At 41.6% G+C, this 20,529-nt stretch overlaps 1 protein-coding gene across 16 annotated transcripts in view; it reads left to right on the plus strand.

Moving 5' to 3' along the window:
* Positions 1 to 20,529, plus strand: part of LOC137431202 (pleckstrin homology domain-containing family A member 7) — a 322,395-nt gene that overhangs the window by 222,742 nt on the left and 79,124 nt on the right. For all 16 annotated transcript variants that reach the window (XM_078781655.1, XM_078781650.1, XM_078781654.1 and 13 more), the window contains 3 exons: positions 639 to 711; positions 9,520 to 9,620; positions 12,713 to 12,828. In XM_078781655.1, the coding sequence (XP_078637781.1) occupies positions 639 to 711; positions 9,520 to 9,620; positions 12,713 to 12,828 (290 nt within the window). The remainder of the gene's footprint in view (positions 1 to 638; positions 712 to 9,519; positions 9,621 to 12,712; positions 12,829 to 20,529) is intronic.

Genomic DNA, 20,529 nt, shown 5'->3' on the forward strand with positions numbered 1-20,529 from the left:
TGATTTGAAACGAGCTGTGCATGCAAGAAACCCCTCAAACATCGCACAGCTGAAAGAATTTTGCATGGAGGAGTGGGCAAAAATTTCTCCCTGTCGATGTCAGAGACTGGTAGACAGTTATAAGAAACGCCTACTTGAGGTTGTTTCTGCCAAAGGAAAAGGTGGCAATACCACCTATTAGAGCCAAGGGTGTACTTACTTTTTCCACATGTGAAATTTGCATTTATGTTTATTTAAATTATACAATGGACTACAAAATGTAAATGTTTCATGACATTTGTTATATTATATCACCTTTATCTATCAATAATGTTGAAATCAAGATCAAATAGCTGTATGTTGAAATATGTTGAAAATTTCAAAACTTTACATGGGGTGTACTTACTTTTTCACGTGACTGTACATCGTAGTGATGCAATGTCACAGTTCAGATTTGACAGATATTTCCATTGTTCGCCAGTCATTCCCTGTAGTCCTTTTGTGATCAAGTCTCTTTTGTCGAGTCATTGTATGATAATAATAATAAGGTTCAGATCGAAGAATAGGACTTTTACTTGAGTACACACTCCGAAAAGAAGTTTCATTGCTATTATTATGTAAGAATGTAATTACTTTTGCCTGGCATTTAACTCACGCAGGACAGCACTGGTATGAAGCTTTGGAAGAGGCGTTGGTTCGTTCTCTGTGATTATTGTTTGTTCTACTACAAAGGTATGAAGGCTTTATTTTATTTCCCTTGCTTCTTCGCAATAACAATTGATGATTATTAAAGATGAAGTTGTTTCTGAGATACTCGTTTTTTTTTTGTTTGTTTTTTTGTTTACAGAATCGAGGCTCGTGTAAGAGCTAACACATTGAACATGAAAACATGCACAGACACATGAAACGTGCAATGAGGGGAGTGGGAGACAAGAGGGGGGGGGGAGAGGGAAGCACACAATCACAACAACAGTGGAGAACAAGGACGTCGGTAGATCCGTGGAAGGGGGAGGGCTGGGGGAGGATGGAGGGGTACACGGTATAAAGCAAATGAACACTTCTAGGAATTTCAGGAAAGAAGTTGGGGATTTAAAGAGGTGGATTTGGGGTGTTTTAAGGGGGGTAGAAAAGATCAAGGTTTTGGATGGGGGAAGATGAGAGATGGTAGTGAACAGCTGTTTTAAAGACCTGGCGGGAGGAGAGAGATTGGAGAGAGTGTGGGAGTTTGTTCCAGAGGCGGGAGAAAAGAGGAATGAAGGAGTGAAGGTGAGCAGAGAGTCTTGATTCTGGCAGTTTCACCATAAGAGGGTTGCAGGCAGATCTTGTGCGACCTGTAGGAATATTTGGGGGACAGAGAACAGAGAGAGCTAGGGGAGCTAGGCCGGAGAGGAGTCGGTATAAGACAGAAAGACCACCAACCTGCCTGCAGTGAGAGAGAGAGAAAGGCCCTCAGAATCAGCTTCATCACGGGAGGTTCATTGAAATCAAACTGTTTTGGGGGTGCTAGACTACACAGATTTCTGAGAAATGTGAATGTTAGTTGCATTTTTGGGTAAAAGTTGGGAACTTCACTTTTTAACATAATTATGGTATGCTGAATTCGATTAACCCAGTTCCCAAGCCGAATTTTGAGTTTTTGACCTTCTAATTAGCATAAACAAAATGGCCACCAAATTGCCATTTTTGGACAATTTCTTTGAACAAGCATTTATATATCATGTATATACATGCAGCTCTTTTACTTCAACTTTACAACTTTTACCCCAAAATGCACCTAGAAGCTTATACATGGCTTTTTTCATAAATCCGTCTAGTCTATATTATGGTTGGCGACATATTGAAAGAGACATTCAAACTGATATTGAAATTGGACATGATAAAATGGGAAATGGTTTTAATAAGACAATGTTTCATACAACCATTTATTCTAAAATTAAGTATACATGGCCATGAAGCACAAACATTCAGGAATGTCACACATGTTGTTTTGCCAAACTACATCAAATTCATACAAGGGGTCTGATCGTCACTCTGTTGCTGACAGACACATATTGATGTGTACTTCAACTCTGAATAGCGACATTTGCAGCATCAAGTCTTGCATTGCTTCTGGCATGCACAACAAATCATCTCGAGGCAACTTTCTGGGATTGGACTCAGTGATATCAGAATAGGCTTAGTCCTGAATCACCATGTTTCCATCGCATTTCCACAGGTGCAGGAAGGTCAGGTATGGCACAATGAGCATTTCTCCATACCATGGCATGATGGTGTACTCGCATCAAATGGAAATGAAGAGCATCACTTGTCGGTGACATTGCTTCTGGTTTACCAGTCTTGGAGAACAACATATGTCGTGCTGAATCGACAGAGGTTGTTCTGTGCCCATTATATATTCTGGAGACGGACGCTTCTGCAGATTTGATTGTCTCCTCTGTGAGTTCACCAATGACCAAGTTCTTCAGCAGTTTATTCAAAACTCAAAAAGAAAAAACTCAAAATTCGGCTTGGGAACCGGGGTAATCGAATTCAGCATACCCTAATTATGTTAAAAAGTGAGGTTCCAAAGTTTTACCCAAAAATGCACCGATAAGCTTAGACATGGCCTTTTTCCATAAATCCATCTAGTCTATGCTTGGGTGCTTGGGTGAAGGTGATGGCTGATGGAAGTGCAGGTAAAGTTGATATGTACTCCAAGATTGGTTTTTATCAGGCCAGGTTTATAACCTAAATCTCATCCTGTCTGGGAATTCATTTATTTCTGCAAACATGCCAGCACATTCAACTTACTTTTTAAAAACAGCACTTTAATCTTCCCATCTACGATTCAGTGCAGCCTATTAATGAATAAGTTTGGGCCAAATTTAACTTCTTTAGTGGAAGTGGGAAGGAAATTGCTTTACCTTGATTTTTTTTTTTTTAACTAAAATATTTAAGACAAAATGTAACTGCAGCAAAAAATGGCACACACTAAAAGCTTCCTTACCACTCGGATCACAAATATTCAAAGTAGAATCTAAATGAGTTACACAAATCTAACTTATCGCATTGTAATCATTTGGTCCTTTTCTCTCTACAAGAGTGAGGCTCATGGAAGAGAAAGGTTAAATTGACAGTGCCAGTGGGGCAGTGGGGTAATAAATTGGCACAACCAGCAAGGGAATAAACGAGCAGCAGAGGAAGAGCGATAGGAGGGGAGGAAACATTGAAACCAGAAAGTAATTGGGGTGAGTTAGGAAGGGTTAATGGGGGTAAAAAAAAGATCAAGGGCCAGGATGGGAAATGACTCGAAGTGGCAGTGGACTGATTGCGTGTGTGAAGCCCTGGAGGGAAGAGTGGGAAAGAACAGCCTATTGGAGGCAGTTCCATAGACGGGAGAAGCGAGTAACAAAGCAATTGATTTGTATTCAACAAATCTAAATTTGTTATATCGTGACATCTTAATCTTTTATTTGCATTTCTCAGGCTCTATGGTGAGTGGTGACTTTTGCACAAAAATCAAAATGGCTACAAGTGACACTCTCCTTACAAATCCACTTTAGACTCGCTTGATTAAGATAAATCCAGTTAGCTGCAGGTCTGCGAGAACAACTGGATCCAGGAGGATTTTGGAAGTGAAGAGGGTGGATAGAAGGAGGGTGGATGAACTGAGGGAAGAGATCGGTGTGCAAATAAGCTTGACGGGAAGATTGGTAAAAAGCCGGCTGAAGTGGGCTGACACTGAAGTGGTGCAGATGTGGGGGGTTGAGGGGGAAGAGCAAGGTGAGTTGGAAAGAGGTAGACTGTGTTGAGATGGGAGGATTGTGTAAGGAGGGATATCAATAAGGTGGGGTGTTTGGAGAGTGGAGAGAGTTGGCTGGGGACAGGGCGAAGTGGAAGAGTATCATGGTCAAGGCAGGACAGAAGATTAATACCATTGGACCTCATCCCTTATTTAAGTAAAGAGAAGGAGAAGACAGATAAACTTGTCTGCATGTGCAAAACATTATTAGCCAGAAAAGGTATACTTTTGTCCAGAAGAACAGCCACCATTATCTTACTATAATTAAACCAATCTGCATGTATGTATGTATTATGTATATGTATGTCGGTATATATGTATGTGGGTATGTACTATATGTAGATATGTATGTACAGTATGTATGTGGGTTTGTATGTATGTATTAGAGCATGAGGCAAAATATTCTGTGGTCTGATGAGATGAAAATCGAACTCTGGCCTGCATGCTAAGTGCTACGTCTGGCGGAAACTGGGCACAGCTCATCACTAATCTAACACCATCCCAACCGTGAAGCATGGTGGTGGCAGCATCATGCTATGGGGATGCTTTTCAGTGGCAGGGACTTGGAGACTTGCAAGGATAGAGGGAACAATTAATGGAGCTAAATACAGGCACATCCTTGAGGAGAACCTGCTTCAGAGAGCAAAAGACCTTAATTAGACTGCGGTTAAGATTTACGTTCAAACAGGACAATGACCCCACGCATACAGCCAAAGCAACACTGGAATGGCTGTGTGTGTGTGTGTGTGTGTGTGTGTGTGTGTGTGTGTGTGTGTGTGTGTGTGTGTGTGTGTGTGTGTGTGTGTGTGTGTGTGTGTGTGTGTTTTTGTTATTTATGTGTGTGTGTATTTATGTGTGTATTTATGTGTGCATTGATGTGTGTATGTATTTATGTGTGCATTGATGTGTGTATGTATTTATGTGGGTATGTGTGAGTGTATGTATGTATGTATGTATGTATGTATGTACGTACGTACAGTGCATTCAGAAAGCATTCAGACCCCTTCACTTTTTTCCCATTTTGTTATGTTGCAGCCTTATGCTGAAATCGTTTAAATTCATTTTTTCCCTCATCAATCTACACTCAATACCCCATAATGACAAAGAGAAAACAGGATTTTAGAAAGTTTTGCAAATTTATTAAAAAGAAAAAACTGAAATATCACATTGACATAAGTACCGTAAAATGGGGGGGAATATGGACAGCAAGGTGAATAGGGACACAAACTGAAAAAAAGTTTGGAAACTTTTTTCGCTGAAAATTGATAACCATACTGATTTGTTGATATTTGTGTTGAAAGTGTTCTCTTGTTTTTAAAAAAAAGCAACTTATAGTCCCTATTAACCCCATATATGGGTTAAATAGGAATAAATAGGATTTTTATGGCTGTCCCTATTCACCCCGTTTTATGGGTGAATAGGGACAGTCACTAATACAAAAAAATAATAATCAAGAAACAATCCTGAGTTTCCAACTTATTGCTAAATTGATAGCTCAGATGGATGCACAGAATATAAACCACGGTGCCAATGAAAAAAAAATGGGATAAAAAGTTTGTCCAAACTGTCCCTATTTCTTGATTATTATTTTTTGGTTTTAGTGACTGTCCCTATTCACCCGTAAAACGGGGTGAATAGGGACAGCCATAAAAATCCTATGTATTCCTATTTAACCCATATATGGGGTTATAGGGACTATAAGTTGCTTTTTAAAAAAAACAAGAGAACACTTTCAACCCAAATATCAACAAATCAGTATGGTTATCAATTTTCAGCGGAAAACAGTTTCCGAACTTTTTTTCAGTTTGTGTCCCTATTCACCTTGCTGTCCCTATTCACCCCCATTTTACGGTATTCATACCCTTTGCTATGACACTTGAAATTTAGCTCAGGTGCCCCCCATTTCTCTTGATCATCTTTGAGATGTTTCTGCACCTTGATTGGAGTCCACCTGTGGTAAATTCAATTGATTGGACATGATTTGGGAAAGGCACACACTTGTCTATATAAGGTCTCACAGCTGACAATGCATATCAGATCAAAAACCAAGCCATGAGGTCGAAGGAACTGCCTGCAGAGCTCAGAGACAGGATTGTGTCGAGGCACAGATCTGGGGAAGCCTACAAAAAAATTCTGCTGCATTGAAGGTTCCCAAGAGCACAGTGGCCTCCATAATTCTTAAATGGAAGAAGTTTGGAACAACCAGGACTCTTTCTAGAGCTGGCCGCCCGGCCAAACTGAGTAATGGGGGAGAATGGCCTTGGTAAGAGAGGTGACCAAGAACCCGATGGTCACTCTGGCTGAGCTCCAGAGATCCTGTGTGGAGATGGGAGAAACTTCCAGAAGGACAACCATCACTGCAACACTCCACCGATCTGGGCTTTATGGCAGAGTGGCCAGACGGAAGCCAAACAGTTCAATCTTGGTTTCATCAGACCACAGAATCTTGTTTCTCACAGTCTGAGAGTCCTTTAGGTGCTTTTTTTTGCAAACTCCAAGCGGGCTTTCATGTGTCTTTCATTGAGGAGAGGCTTCCGTCTGGCCACTCTGCCATAATTATATATATATATATATATATATATATATATATATATATATATATATATGATAAACCATGGTATAAGTGGAAAAAAGAAAATAAATTAATGGGCAAACAATTTCACACGATGAAAGAGTGGAGCAATAAATCGATGGAAAGCACCAGTGTTAAAATTCAATAGACAAATATTCAATAGATTTCTTAAATGACCTATGTGCAATACCACAAGAGAAAATATTGCTCAAGTCAGAATGATACATTTTTCAATTATGGAGATTTTTAAAATACTATCTGGCAATTCATTCCAAACTTTGGGGCCAGAGAAACAAATATTTTGTTAAAAAGCAAGGGTTCTGTGTTTCGGAAAATGTATATCAGTGGCGAATCTGGTATCATGCGTACAAATTCCATAATTGAATTAAAAAAGATCACATAATTTAGAAGGAAGTATTATATTAATGCATTTATTCATGAAGATACGTTGCTGATGTGATGTGACATCACACAATTTCAAAATGTTTAAATGATGAAATAATAACTGGGAGAACTTCTCTTTGTAGTAATTTTGTTTTACTTTTCTAATCAAAAAATTTAACATTTCGAAATTGTTTAAATTTGGATTTGTTAACAATTGAAGGTTTATGAAGGATTTGTTTATACAACCTCATCTTTTACTTGATCGATTTTAACAACCCGTCAGTCATCCAGGCCTTTATTTTTACAGTTTTGTTTTTAGAATTACAAATTGGGAAATATTTATCGTTCAAGTCTCGTAATCTAAATTCAAATGCATTATATGCTTCATTAGGGTCCTCAAGTGACAAAATATCTTCCCAATTTGTTCTTCTAACTCCTTAAATTGATCAGAATTTGTCGAAATAATTAATTTATATGAAGTGAAAGTATTTGTTTCCACACCTTTTTAAAGACATCCATTATAATTTAAAACTGTAATTTGTAGCACAGGTAAATGATCGGTTATATCACAGTACAATACACCGCTGGTTATCAGTAACTCATATTGATTGGTTAATATATTATCAATCACTGTAGCTGTGGATCTCATAACACGAGTTGGTGTATTAATTAAGGGTAAACAAAAGTTACTAAGGAGTGAAATTATAAAGTGTTGAGTTGAGTTATTTCCATTATAATGAAGGAGGTCTATGTTGAAATCACCTATAATAAACAAGGATTTATTTTCTGAGAACAGATCATTTAATGATGTATCGAATGCATGTATAAAATGATCAGAATTAACATTTGGGAGTTTGTAAATAACTCTAACTACAAATGTTTTTTTTTTTAAATTAAATAATTCTCACATCCGAATCCATATTCAGATCTTCACCAAAATCGAATCTAATTGTCCTTGTCAGAGACCCAACCGGTCCACCACGTTTCATCCAAATTCGTCTTCAACTTTTTGAGATATCCTGCTATGTATCGTTTTTGGCCATATCATTCACTGGTGAAGAATCACTTTTAAAATTCTAGTAGCTGGATCCGAATCCGGATCTTCACCAAAATCTAATCATTTCGTCCTTGACACGCATGCTACCTCTCTGCCAAATTTCGTCCGAATCCATCCACAACTTTTTGAGATATCTTGTTCACAAACAGACGGACAAACGGACAGACAGGGGTGAAAACATAACCCACATACACCTTTGGTGACGGAGGTAATAAATCACATAAGGTGTCGTTTAGGACTAGGTCATCACGTTGAAAATACACGAATGTGTTTTGGATATACATTGCTACTCCTCCACCACCCTTCTCACATCTATTTTTACATACGGATACGGATGAATAATCGGGAATCTGCAATAATGTGTTGGTATCTTTAAGCCATGTCTCAGAGACACCAATATCATTAAATTGAAAGTTCAGAAAATTTAGAAAATCAACGATAGAATCAATATTCTCTTAGATACTTTTCAAATGAAAGTGTATACGTACTAGAAAAATGCTCTTAGGCTCCACGTTACTAAATTGATCCACAAATTGGTCAATATTATAATATTGGGAATCATTCGTATTTTTAAGGGAAAAATTTATATCTGGGTAAAGTTCTTGTTTACCCAAACACTTGTCCTGTGTTGTCAGCAGATTAAACAGATCAAATCGTAAATTTGTCAGGAACGTGGTGCATTCCATCCGTACATTACAATAAGTGATAACAGAACAAATGAACATTGATTGTAACAAGTTTTTTACCATTACGTTTTGTTTTTAGGAAAAAAACCATTAAGTTTTGTTTTTTAGTTGTAGTTTTTTATAATCTGATATTAGATAGATTGCAGCTAGCTGTAACAGAAACAAACAAATAATAATCAAGATTTCATCACTTCCTAACGAGCAGCCTTTTCTGTATTCAAGAAAAAAAGTTTCAGTGGTGAAGGAAAAGAAAAAAAGAAAATGAATATTAAATTTTGTGAGCAATTAACTTCCTGTGCAACAGTAACAATTCCACGTTGTGGCCATACATTCAAATTTGTGTTTTAGGTCAGCAAGCAAAATAGATCAAAATATATTCAATTCACAATATCAGGATCCGTTAACAATCCTGTCAAAAGCTTTAAAGAAATCAGCAAAAACGCCTATGGCATGAGAATTATTTTTGAATGAATCCTTAATGAAATCTTGTTATTTAAGTTCAATGTCCTTATCAATGAAAGAGAAAACGGAGCAAAAATCTGCATACTTCTGCCACGGTAATTGCTTCATTCCCTTTTCTCGATATTTGAAGAACACCTCTGTGTCGATGAGATGGATTCTCGTTGATTTACCATGCTGTTTGCAGAGGGTGTAGATGGTCTTAAGTTCATACTGCATTGCCTTGAGATGTGATGAGATAGATAAATGTACTTCACAAGCATTCAAGCTTTGCCCTTGTTTATTTCCCAATAATTTTGTCTCGTGTGGCATCTCAGGAATGCATTGCGTACTACACTACACTTGACTTGTCTCGTAATAGGAAATATTTGTTCAAGCAAAGGTCAATTCCATTTCTAGACAAGTGTGGCAAGTTAGAGTTGTTTGAATGAATGATCGTTTTAAGGCCATTTTTCCTTGCTAGAGCGGTGGTTAGCCTTGCGGGCCCCATGACAATCATGGTTCCCTGTTTGAGGCAATGTTTTTATTGTTTGTTGAATTGAAAAGCAGCGCTGCACTCGGTGTCATACTGATTTTTCTCTGTTTGCGTTTTTCTGTGCAGATAGCAAAGAGGATTTCACATTGGGCAGCATTTCATTGCCTAGTTTCCAAATAAGCCCTGTTGACGCTGAGGATAAAATCAACCGGCGATTTGCTTTCAAGGTGGGTTGAGTGACATTTGGTGAATTGGGTGAACTTGAGGGTTTCTTTTTATTTGGGATTACAAATGAGTATCATTGAAGTTGAGCATCATGCTTTGACAGGAATAAGGTCAGAAAGAGAAAGTTGCTTTTTATTTGTAATTGTTATAAGATATGTACACTACTGGTCAAAAGTTTTAGGACACCTCAATTTTTCCAGTTTTTATTGAAATTTACGCAGTTAATGTCTCAATGTACTCTGAAATTAAGCATAGAACAAATAAACAATTGGAGATAAAAAAAAAAGAAATCATAGAATCATTTTGTTTAACAAAATTTAATTTATATTTTTGACTCGGAAAAGTAGCCACCTTTTGCAGATATAACTGCCGAACACACTCCTGGCATTCTTTCTACAATGGAAATCAAATATTGTTCGGGAAGTTCTTCCCAACACTGTTGCAGAAGTTCCCACAAATGTGTTGCACTTGTAGGTTGCTTTGCTTTCACCCTTCTGTCCAGTTCATCCCAAACCAGCTCAATGGGGTTTAAGTCTGGAGACTGTGCTGGCCATTCCATGATTTGAAGCCTACCGTCTTGTTCTTTTCCTCAAAGGTAGTTTTGACACAGCCTGGAGGTGTGTTTAGGGTCATTATCTTGCTGTGGGATGAACCCCTGACCAACTCGGCGTATACCAGAGGGTATTGCATGGCGCTGCAAAATGCTGTGGTAGCCCTTTTGGTTCAGGGTGCCAGTCACTCTGTACAAGTCACCGACTCTGGATCCAGCAAAAGAGCCCCAGACCATCACGCTTCCTCCTCCATGTTTGACAGTTGGTGTCACACACTGAGGAACCGTCATTTCGCCTACTCAGCGGAGTACAAAAACCCTGCGTGATGAACCATAGATTTCAAATTTTGATTCATCGGTCCATAAGACCTTCTTCCAGTCTTCAGTACTCAACTGGTGGTGCGTCATGGCCCAGGCAATCCTCTTTTTCTTATTTTGCCATCTTAGCAATGGCTTTCTTACCGCCACTCGACCTGTCAAACCTGCAGCTGGAAGTCTTCTCTTCACAGTTGAAACTGAGCCTTGCTTACTTCGACCAGTGTTAAGCTGTGCTTGAAGCTGTTGTCCTGTGAGCCACCTATCACGCAAGCTGTTGACTCTCAGAAACTTGTCTTCTGATTGTGTTGTGGCTTTGGGTCTGCCAGACCTCTTCCTGTCAGAGTTTCTTCCAGTTTCCAATATACTACTTCCTGCAGTGCAATATTGTCCAAATAATGCTTCAGAGGGTGTCATAACAGTCTGTTCCAATACTGCTTTTATACAGACAGGAGGTTTGTAATCAAGTAATCAGCAGAGGTTGGGACACCTGTAGGAATTGTTTGCATCAACTTTCAAGGCTTAATTTACTTACATTGCTGCAGAGCAGCTGCAAGTTGTTAACCCATTACTTGTGCCCTGAAGAAGGCCTTTTTTACAATATAACTGTACAATTTACATTATTTTCCCGTTTTTGCTCACCTAAACTTTTTTTTTAACCTCAAGCAGTTTACTGCTTACCTTTGTACCATTTCAGGTTATTCACTGGACATTAAACTGCGTAAATTTCAATAAAAACTGGAAAAATTGAGGTGTTCTAAAACTTTTGACCGGTCGTGTATATTAATGCAGAACAGATTTACTCCTAAAACTGATGAGTCAGAGTAGCTCAGATGGAAGGCTAAACTACAAGCACGTACATGTTTGCATAAAATAAACAAATAATGGTTTTAGTTTGGAACATACATAATCAAAACTAGAACGGCACTTGATGGAGCACATACATCCGCCAGGCTGAACATTTTACATATTTTATGCCGCTGATGGGCCGGATCTGCATCCGGACCTGAACCAAAATCTAATTGGCTTGCTCTTGTCACCTACCCAACTCATCCACCAAGTTTCATCCACATCCATCCACAACTCTTTGAAATATTATGCTATATATCGTTTTTGGCCCCATCTCTTCATGGTAAAATATTCTCTTATCCAGATCCGGATTCAGGTCTTCACCAAAATCAAATCAATTTGTCCTTGTCACGCACCCAACATGTCCACCAACTTTTGTCCGAATTTGTCCACAACCTTTTGAGATATCCTGCTCACAGACAGACAGACAGACAGGCAGGGGTGAAGGAAAAACCTCCGTCCACCTTCTGTAGCGGAGGTAATTGAAGCACCACCATCTGGTACCGCTGCATTGCAGGAAAGGCACGTACCATCATTTTTGTCCCCCGTCGCACCGCGGAGCGAAAGGGGGACTATGGTTTTCCCCTCCGTCCGTGTGTGCGTCCGTCCGTGCATGCGTGCGTGCGTGCGTGCGTAAGCGAAGGACCGAATTCTAATTTGGTGTGTGGTTGCAACCCACGTCAAAATCCAAGATGGCCACCACCATGTATGTCTGAACCTTGTGAGCGGAATAAAATAAGCGAAATACCAACTTCTAATCTGGTGTGTGGGTGCATCTAGGCATTAGGAAGAACGCTATTGAAAATTGGGTCGCCACGTCAAAATCCAAGATGGCCGCCACCATATGTATGTCTGAACCTTGTGAGCGAAATATCTTGAAAAATAAACGAACTACTAACTTCTAGTCTGGTGTGTGGGTGTATCTACGCATAAGGAAGAACGCTGTTGAAAATTAGGTCGCCACGTCAAAATCCAAGATGGCCGCCGCCATGTATGTCTGAACCTTGTGAGCGAAATATCTTGAAAAATAAACGAACTACTAACTTCTAGTCTGGTGTGTGGGTGTATCTACGCATAAGGGAGAACGCTATTGAAAATTGGGTCACCACATCAAAATCCAAGATGGCCACCTTGCGTCTTCCACTTTGTCAACTCACATCACTTCACCGACGGGGGACCTAGGCGTAATGCTTGTACCTTCTGTATCATCGGGACCTGAGCCTTGGCTGATCGGAAGCTATATTAGTTGCTCGTGCCTTAATTTTGAATAAGCACATAGTACATCTAGGGAAATAGGTTCACAGCAATTGTCCCTCACTGCCCATTTGGTAAGAGTAAGTCCTCTGAATGTTTTCTATGTGGCCGCCGTGTGTCATGTAGGCAATGCATGCTGGCATGCGAACATACTACTTTGCTGCGGATGCTGCAGACGAAATGAAAGCCTGGATGGAAACAATGGGTCACGCCTGCACGGTTCAGAACAACGGCCCACAGAGGTAACACTCTCCACAGATGTTTGGAATGCTATTTGTAAAGGCGTCTTTTTGTAACGCATTTCAAATAAAGCATCAGGGTTAGTACTTCCTGCTAGCTTGCTTTTCTTTTCACTACCTGCACCAATGGCATCGCCAAGGCAAGCAAAGGGTGTTAAGATACATAGCTCGACTGACTCAGTTGAACAGATTACTTGATATTTCCCATGTGTGCATGTACAAGTTTGGGCAGAAATCCATCAGAATAATCAGACTAAAAGCCTGTATTTGTCCTGCCATTGTTCTCAACTAAAAATTGTTAACATAATGCAAAGGTTGGCTTAACTCAACCGCTTAGAATTGAAGTGAATTGTTGGCAAATTTGCTGGTGAACTTTGGCCCTTTGATCCATTATCAGAAGAACAGTTTGAAAAAGACTCAGAAACTTTTTTAAATATTGAAATAAAGTTGTTTTTTTGTTTTTTTCCCCAAAAAATTGACATCCCCCGTTTTAGTGGTGTTGTTTTTTGATAATCCATCCTTGCTTCTTTTAAGTAGTTTGTTCATTAAAACCATATCGAGACATAATTTCACAGTGATATCTTGAGAAGATGATCACAGAATGATGATACAGGTTTATCAAGTTCTCAGGAGATCTGTCCAGAATAAAATAAAAAATTCTTCATTAGGCTGACCTGTTTGACATTCCCATCTGAGTGAGGATTTGGTTCATGATGTAAGAATCCCAAGTTCAAATTCCATAGAATGTGTTGATTTCTCAATTGTCTACTAATGTCCTTGCCATTCATGCAAGATACACTGATGTCCCCCAGTGTGTCCTTGTCCTGCATGTGATTTATGTACAGACTCCTCCATTTGTGATTGCATCAATCCTGATGAAGTAAAACCTAACTAATTTCTTCTGAACCAGAAGACATGCTGATTTGATAGAAAGGGAGGGCCATGCAGCAACAATAAACAACAACAACAATCCTATGATGGTTGGGATTGAAGCACTGCCCTCCAGTATGCTGCGAAAGCTTTGTAAATGTCATCCAACACAGCGGAAGCTTTGTAAACGTTAAATTGGACCAAACAAAATAAAAGGAGAGATCCTAAGTAAATCTAGTTGTCTTATCTTAAACTGAATTATATAACATCGTTAATTGTGCATGCAAAGTTTGTTCATAATGTGAGAAAGGAAACGGAATCGGATACAGGAGCAGGACAGATATCGTACTTTTATTTATCACTTACAATATCATGCTAGCTGCCCCTGGGATGGGTGCAGGACCGGGGGGCGGCGGGGCTGGGCGGTGCCGGGGGTCCGCCCGCAGGGGGGCGGCCCCGACGCGGGGGTCGGGCCACTGGCGGTGGATGGTCCACGTCGAGGTGGGCCGGCTTGAGGCGGTCTACAGAAACACGGTCAGGAGTACCGCCGATGTCCAGGGTGAAGTGTTTCGCCCCAGTATCCAGCACGCGGAAAGGCCCGTCGTACGGGGGCCGCAGTGGTGTCCGGTGGGCATCGTGGCGGACGAAGACGTACTCCGCCGTGCGAAGCTCCGGGGCGACGTGCGTCGGTGGGTGCCCGTGGCATGCCGTTGGCACCGGGGCGAACCTCTGGGCGGTCTCTTAAAGAGCGGAGCGCTGCTGTGCCGCGGACCATGGTGCCGTGGAGTCGGGGAGGAACTCGCCCGGCACCCGCAGCGGTTGCCCGAAGACCAACTCCACCGCGGATGCGCGCAGGTCCTCCTTGGGCGCCGTCCGGAGGCCCAGCAGGACCCAGGGGAGCCTGTCGACCCAGCCGCCGTCGCGGAGGGTGGCCCGGAGCGCCGCCTTCAATGAGCGGTGAAATCGCTCACACAGGCCGTTAGCCTGGGGGTGGTAGGCCGTGGTTCGGTGCAGCCGGACCCCGAGCCCCTGCGCGACCGCCCCCCAGAGCTCCGAGGTGAACTGGGGGCTGCGGTCAGACGAGATCACGTCGGGGTCACCAGTAAAGCGCGGCGTTACGCGCGCTGCTTGCGAGCAAGGAGGAAGCGGACAAGCGGTAACTTATAAGCGTCTTTATTTGAGGAGCTCACTGTAACACTAGCGCGCTCCGGGCTGCGCGCCCCGTGTATATCCTCAGGCCACGCCTACCCCTCGGGCATGGCCGCCGCCCACTTGGTGCGCGGAATGATGTCACCACGCCAGTGGGCTTTCGTGTCCGCCACAACATCGTTAATTGTGCATGCAAAGTTTGTTCATAATGTGAGAAAGGAAACGGAATCGGGTACAGGAGCAGGACAGATATCGTACTTTTATTTATCACTTACAATATCATGCTATACATAATTCGAGAAGTTTGTGTTTCTTTGTTTGTACGTTTGTTTTATTGTTGCGAAATCGAAGATTCACAAGTACTGTATTTTGATTGATCGAGTCTATTATTTTGGCTGTGTCTGTTTGTTAATCCACCTACATGTCGCAATTCTACACCGATCTTCACCAAACCTAATCACCTGGTAGAGCTAGTCAAAAGCTAGAAACCTATTGGTTTTGCTGTCAAAATGTCAAGGTTGCATAAAATTTTGAAATTTTCATCCAATTGACTTGAAATTTGAACAGAATCTCCTTATTGGGTCACTGAATTGGTTCACCAATCAAAAGCTAAAAGTCCATTGTTTTCAAGGTCAAAAGGTCATGGTCACAGTAACTGATTTCGCAAGTATCGGTCTATGACCACTTGTTTGTCTGTTTGCTTAACTTGTTTGCATTCCTAAATTGCTGGACGGAATGAGTTGAAAACAAGTGGTTGTACTCGGGGTGTGCATGGGGGTGGGGAGAGGCAGGCGGGGGAGGCGGGTTTATGTGATACAAAAAAAACTCATAGCCCCCCAGGGCTTAGGATGGGGGACAGGGGAAGGAATTTTTTTTTTTTAATGTAGATGTGTTTCGTATAGCACCACTCACGGTACGAGTGGGTATTACAAATCACAATAAAATTCCCCAATTCTCTGCCTGAAACTCATATACATCATGGAAGTGGGGGAATTATCATATTATATCACCTTATTTGTGTGTTTGTTTCACTTATATGCACTCCTGGACCGTTGGATGGAATGAGTTGAAAATTGGTGGTTGCGCTTGGGGCGTTGGTTTTACATGGTATAAAAAACACCATAGTCCCACGCATTCATGGTGGGGAAGTACCCAAATTCTCTCAATGTAAATGTGTATCGTATAGCACGTTTGAATGTTGGGCTAGCCTGGTGTTGGGCTAGCGGCTAGGGTGCCAGCTTAGGATCCTAGGATCCTGGGTTCGAATCCCGGTCGATCGCTGAATTAACGCCAGGGGGGTTGACTCAGCCTGTCATCCTTCCGAAGTCGGCAAATTGAGTACCAGTTCACTGATAATTCCCTGTTTGTCGTAAAAAGGTGACAAAAAGGGTTGGCGGCAGGAAGGGTAATCCGGCCATAAAACATTGCTTCAAAAAGGGGACCAAAAAACAACAACAACCACGGTCCCCAAAAAAGGCCAACCCCCGCTTGCGGGGAAAAATGGCCTCTAAAGGTAGTTTTTTTTTTATAGCACGTATGGAACCCAGTATTTCAAGTCGTAAAAAGAAATGCCATAGACGTCACAGAAGTGGCACGTCCTTGCGGATGGGTTATTTGCTGTACAAATAAGTAAACACCTCGAGGGTGCAAATTTGCCATCTACAGGATTTCATCCACGTGTTGCCTATCATCGTAGGTGACTCCATGAGTTAAGTTTGATGCGCAAGAACTGGTCACAGATTTCGTTTTTGGACTCTCGATTTTGGAATTTGGAAGAATGTTTACTTCAAGTGTGTAGCACAGGGAAAAAAAAGTCACTTTGTTGCATGGGATATCTGAGGAATACATTAGAGGAGTACATCTGTGTCAAGGATAATGTTGGTCTGCGTCACCGAGCAATTCATACAATCTTTTTTTATCAACTAAAAGTTGAAAAGGTCATGCTAATTGCCAAGGCATGCAAAACTCAAATCTATCAGTTTGTTTTATTATCCTAGTATCGGAACAAGAGGCCTTTTTTAAGAGTACTTGTAACCAAACCCATATAAAAATATGGTAACAATTCATGGAAGTTAAGTTGCTCATTTTCTTGGCTTTTTGCATCATTTGCCTTGCAACTATCTATTGTGATATAAAAACGTCTGGATCTCACTTTGAGAACTAGACTTTGGAGACTTTAGACTTTGGAGTCCACCAAAGTGGGCCACAGCATGTTGCTGCCATCTGTTCCATAATCAGTTGTGTTGTGTAGAGTTTCACATCCCCCACCCCACCCCCCCCCCCGCCCCCCCACCCCCCGCCCATACAAACAACTGATGTTTTGATGTTTGGTAATTCAATTCATGAATAAATGATTTGTGGTTTTTTTGACTGAAAGTTTTCTTTAGTTTATAATTTATGAGCGAAGACCCATCTTTGTGGACATGTTAATTCACCCGTAATTACAGCCTGGTTGACTTGTGATACCCACTGTGATACCCATACGTATTTACAAAGAGAAAATTGGAGTCCTTCAACCACCCTGATTCAATCCCCCAGGAATATAATTATTTTTTTTACAAATTGCAAATTGCCGTATCAAATTATAGTATGATTTCAGTTTGTCTATTAGATGTTAAAAAGTGCAATCCCCTTGTTTTTATCAACCCAGTTAAAAACAGGAAATTTTATAGCAATTCCCAATCCCATCGATATACTGTATTGCTTGAGCTGAGTTCCTCAAAAGATTTCTTTGAATGTTACTTCTTTCGTTGCTTTCACCCTTCATTTATTACGTGCAAGTCTTTGAATGATCATTTGGAGTGGAAGAACTTAAAACCAAAAGAACAAGTGTCTGTGGTCTCTCTCTCCCTCTTTGTCTGTCTCTCTCCCTGTCTCTCTGTCTCTCTGTCTCTCTCTGTCTCTTTCTGTCTCTTTCTGTCTCTCTCTCTCTCTCTCTCTCTCTCTCTCTCTCTCTCTCTCTCTCTCTCTCTCTCTCTCTCTCTCTCTCTCTGTGTCTCTGTCTCTGTCTCTCTGTGTCTCTGTGTCTCTGTCTCTCTCCCTCTTTTTCTGTCTCTCTCCCTGTCCCTCTCCCTCTGTCATTGTTTCACTGGTTTTTTTTATTCTGCTTTTACTGTCACATGATTATGGTTATTTTTGTGATGATGAAAGCCAAACTTAACAGTAATACTTCCTACAAGATTCTGCAAGGAATTTTTTGTTTTGCTGTTGAAAATGCTATTTGAACCTTGGCATTTTCGTAAGTTTGCATCGTTTCAAGCCCCCCATGCAATTACAACGGTGATTCAGGATAACATTTTCGGCCTAAACCACCGTGCCTGGTGAATGAGTTGTGACAACGTATGCATTTTCTTTGACGATAATCCAGATACAGTCAACCCTCGTTAATCCGGACTACTTTGTTTCCAGCACCCAATGTCGGATTAGCGAGATTGTCAGATCAACGATTTTGCATATTAGACAGATAAAATGAATTGCGGAAATCTGTTCCTGGATGTTTTTTTTTTTTTTTTTTTTTTTTTTTTTTTTTTTTTTTTTTTTTTGTATACAAGATCGAGGCTCGTGAAAGAGCTAACATTAATCACACAAAAAGACAAACCGACACACAAAACACAAAAAACAAGGGGAGCGGTAGACAAGATGGGGAGAGAGGGGGAAGGACACAAAAGAGAGGGGGAAGGACACAAACACAACATTTGAGAGCAGGGACATCGGGAGGACTTGGGGGGAGGTGGGAGAGGATTAAAACATATGAACACTGCAAGGACTCTGGGGTGAATTACCGGGGGTAGAAAAGATCAAGGTTTTCGATGGGGGAAGATAAGAGATGGTGGTGAACAGCTGTTTTAAAGACCTGGAGGGAGGAGTGGGATTGAAGGGAGTGGGGGAGTTTGTTCCAGAGGCGGGAGAAAAGGGGAATGAAAGAGTGAAGGTGAGCAGAGAGCCTAGACTTTGGCAGTTTAACCAGAAGAGGGTTGCAGGCAGATCTTGTGCGACCTGAAGGAATATTGGGGGGACAGAGCACAGAGAGAGCTGGGGGAGCAAGGCCGGAGAGGAGTCGGTAGAAGACAGAAAGACCACCAACCTGCCTGCGGTGAGTGAGTGAAAGGCCCTCGGCGTTGACTACATCGCAGGAGATTCCAATGATTCTGAAAGCTTTGGCCTCAACAGCGTGAAGCCGAGCAAGGTGTGAGGCAGGAGCACCAGCCCAGAGGGGGGAACAGTATTCCATTGAGCCGCGGATGAAAGCCTTGTATGTGGTGAGGAGCTCAGGTGTGCCAAGGAAGGACTTCGCACGACGGAGGATGCCCAGTCGGCGACTGGCTTTGGAGGCCAGCTTGGAAATGTGGTTTTCCCAAGAAAGATCATGGCAGATAGTGAGACCCAAAAGCTTGAGCGACAGAACTTCTTGGAGAGGATTGTTGAGAAAGTAGATGGGAGGGTTGTCCAGTCGGTCCTTTCGGAGAGACATTGTAAGAGTGTGAGATTTGTCAGGATTGAAAGACATGTTCCACTTGTTTGACCAGTCTGTGATTTTGTCCAGGTCTGCAGAGAGTGAGGAGGCTGCAGACTGCCGATCTGAGGGATGAGGAATAGAGCGACAGAGAGTAGAGTCGTCAGCAAAGAGATAGAGAGGATTTTCAAGAGGGTCAGAGAGATCATTGATGAAGACCAGAAAAAGCACAGGGCCCAGAACACTACCTTGGGGAACTCCAGCCTGAACAGGAAGAGGAGATGAGAGAAACCCATTCAGGGCTACACGTTGACTACGACCAGAGAGGAAGTCCGCCAGCCATGCGTGGAGATTTCCATGGATACCAAAGGAGGAGAGTTTGGAGAGCAGAGCAGGGTGCCAGACCGTATCGAAGGCACGTGAAATGTCAAGGGAGACAGCTCTAATTTCCTGTTTGGCGTTGAGGACCTCCATCCATTGTTGAGAAAGTTTTGGTTGGATGGCGAGATTTCTGGATTAAATGAGGTCGGATTACCGAGGGTTGACTGTAATCAGTGTTGCTGTCAAACCTTTGGCAGGTGCATGCTCCTATTAGCATCAGAAGCTGTTGCATTGCTGTCAACACCCTAAGACTGACCCTATGATTAAAGGTTATTTTCTTTTCTTTATAAGTATTGGACAGTTGTAGCTTGATACCATAACATTTCCTCGTGATCAGGAATTATAGGACTTTGTAAAAATTTCAGGCAACCATAAAATGGCATTAATGAGAAAATGAATCGCAACGATTTAACTACAAGCATCCATGAGTGTTGATGACACAAAAACGTCACAATTCCAGGGATGACAGTAGTATGCATTTAAAATAAATTGGGGAAAATTAATTGAAGTTGTTGTTGTTGTTGATGATGATTATCCCCGGCCAGTTCTGCTCGAATAGGCCCGTCGCACGGAGATAGCCGATCGATCTCCTAGGAGCGACCCACAGATAACCTCACATCTAAGATGTTCATTGAGGTTATAGTTCATGCTTAATGGCACGTTTCTGTGCTTAAAGTTGTTCAATGAAAAAATCCATAACAGCCTGTTCTATTTATTTATCATGAGATTTTGAAGTTTTGTGCGTATTTAAATAAAACGGGACTGAGCTATATCGGGACGAGTAGGGAGTACAAAACCCGAAGGGGCTCTAAAGAATCCCGATTGACTGCCAGACTGATCCGTGGAACAGA

Source organism: Myxine glutinosa, chromosome 7 (genome assembly GCF_964187855.1).
Source record: "Myxine glutinosa chromosome 7, kmMyxGlut1.1, whole genome shotgun sequence".
Taxonomy (NCBI): domain Eukaryota; kingdom Metazoa; phylum Chordata; class Myxini; order Myxiniformes; family Myxinidae; genus Myxine; species Myxine glutinosa.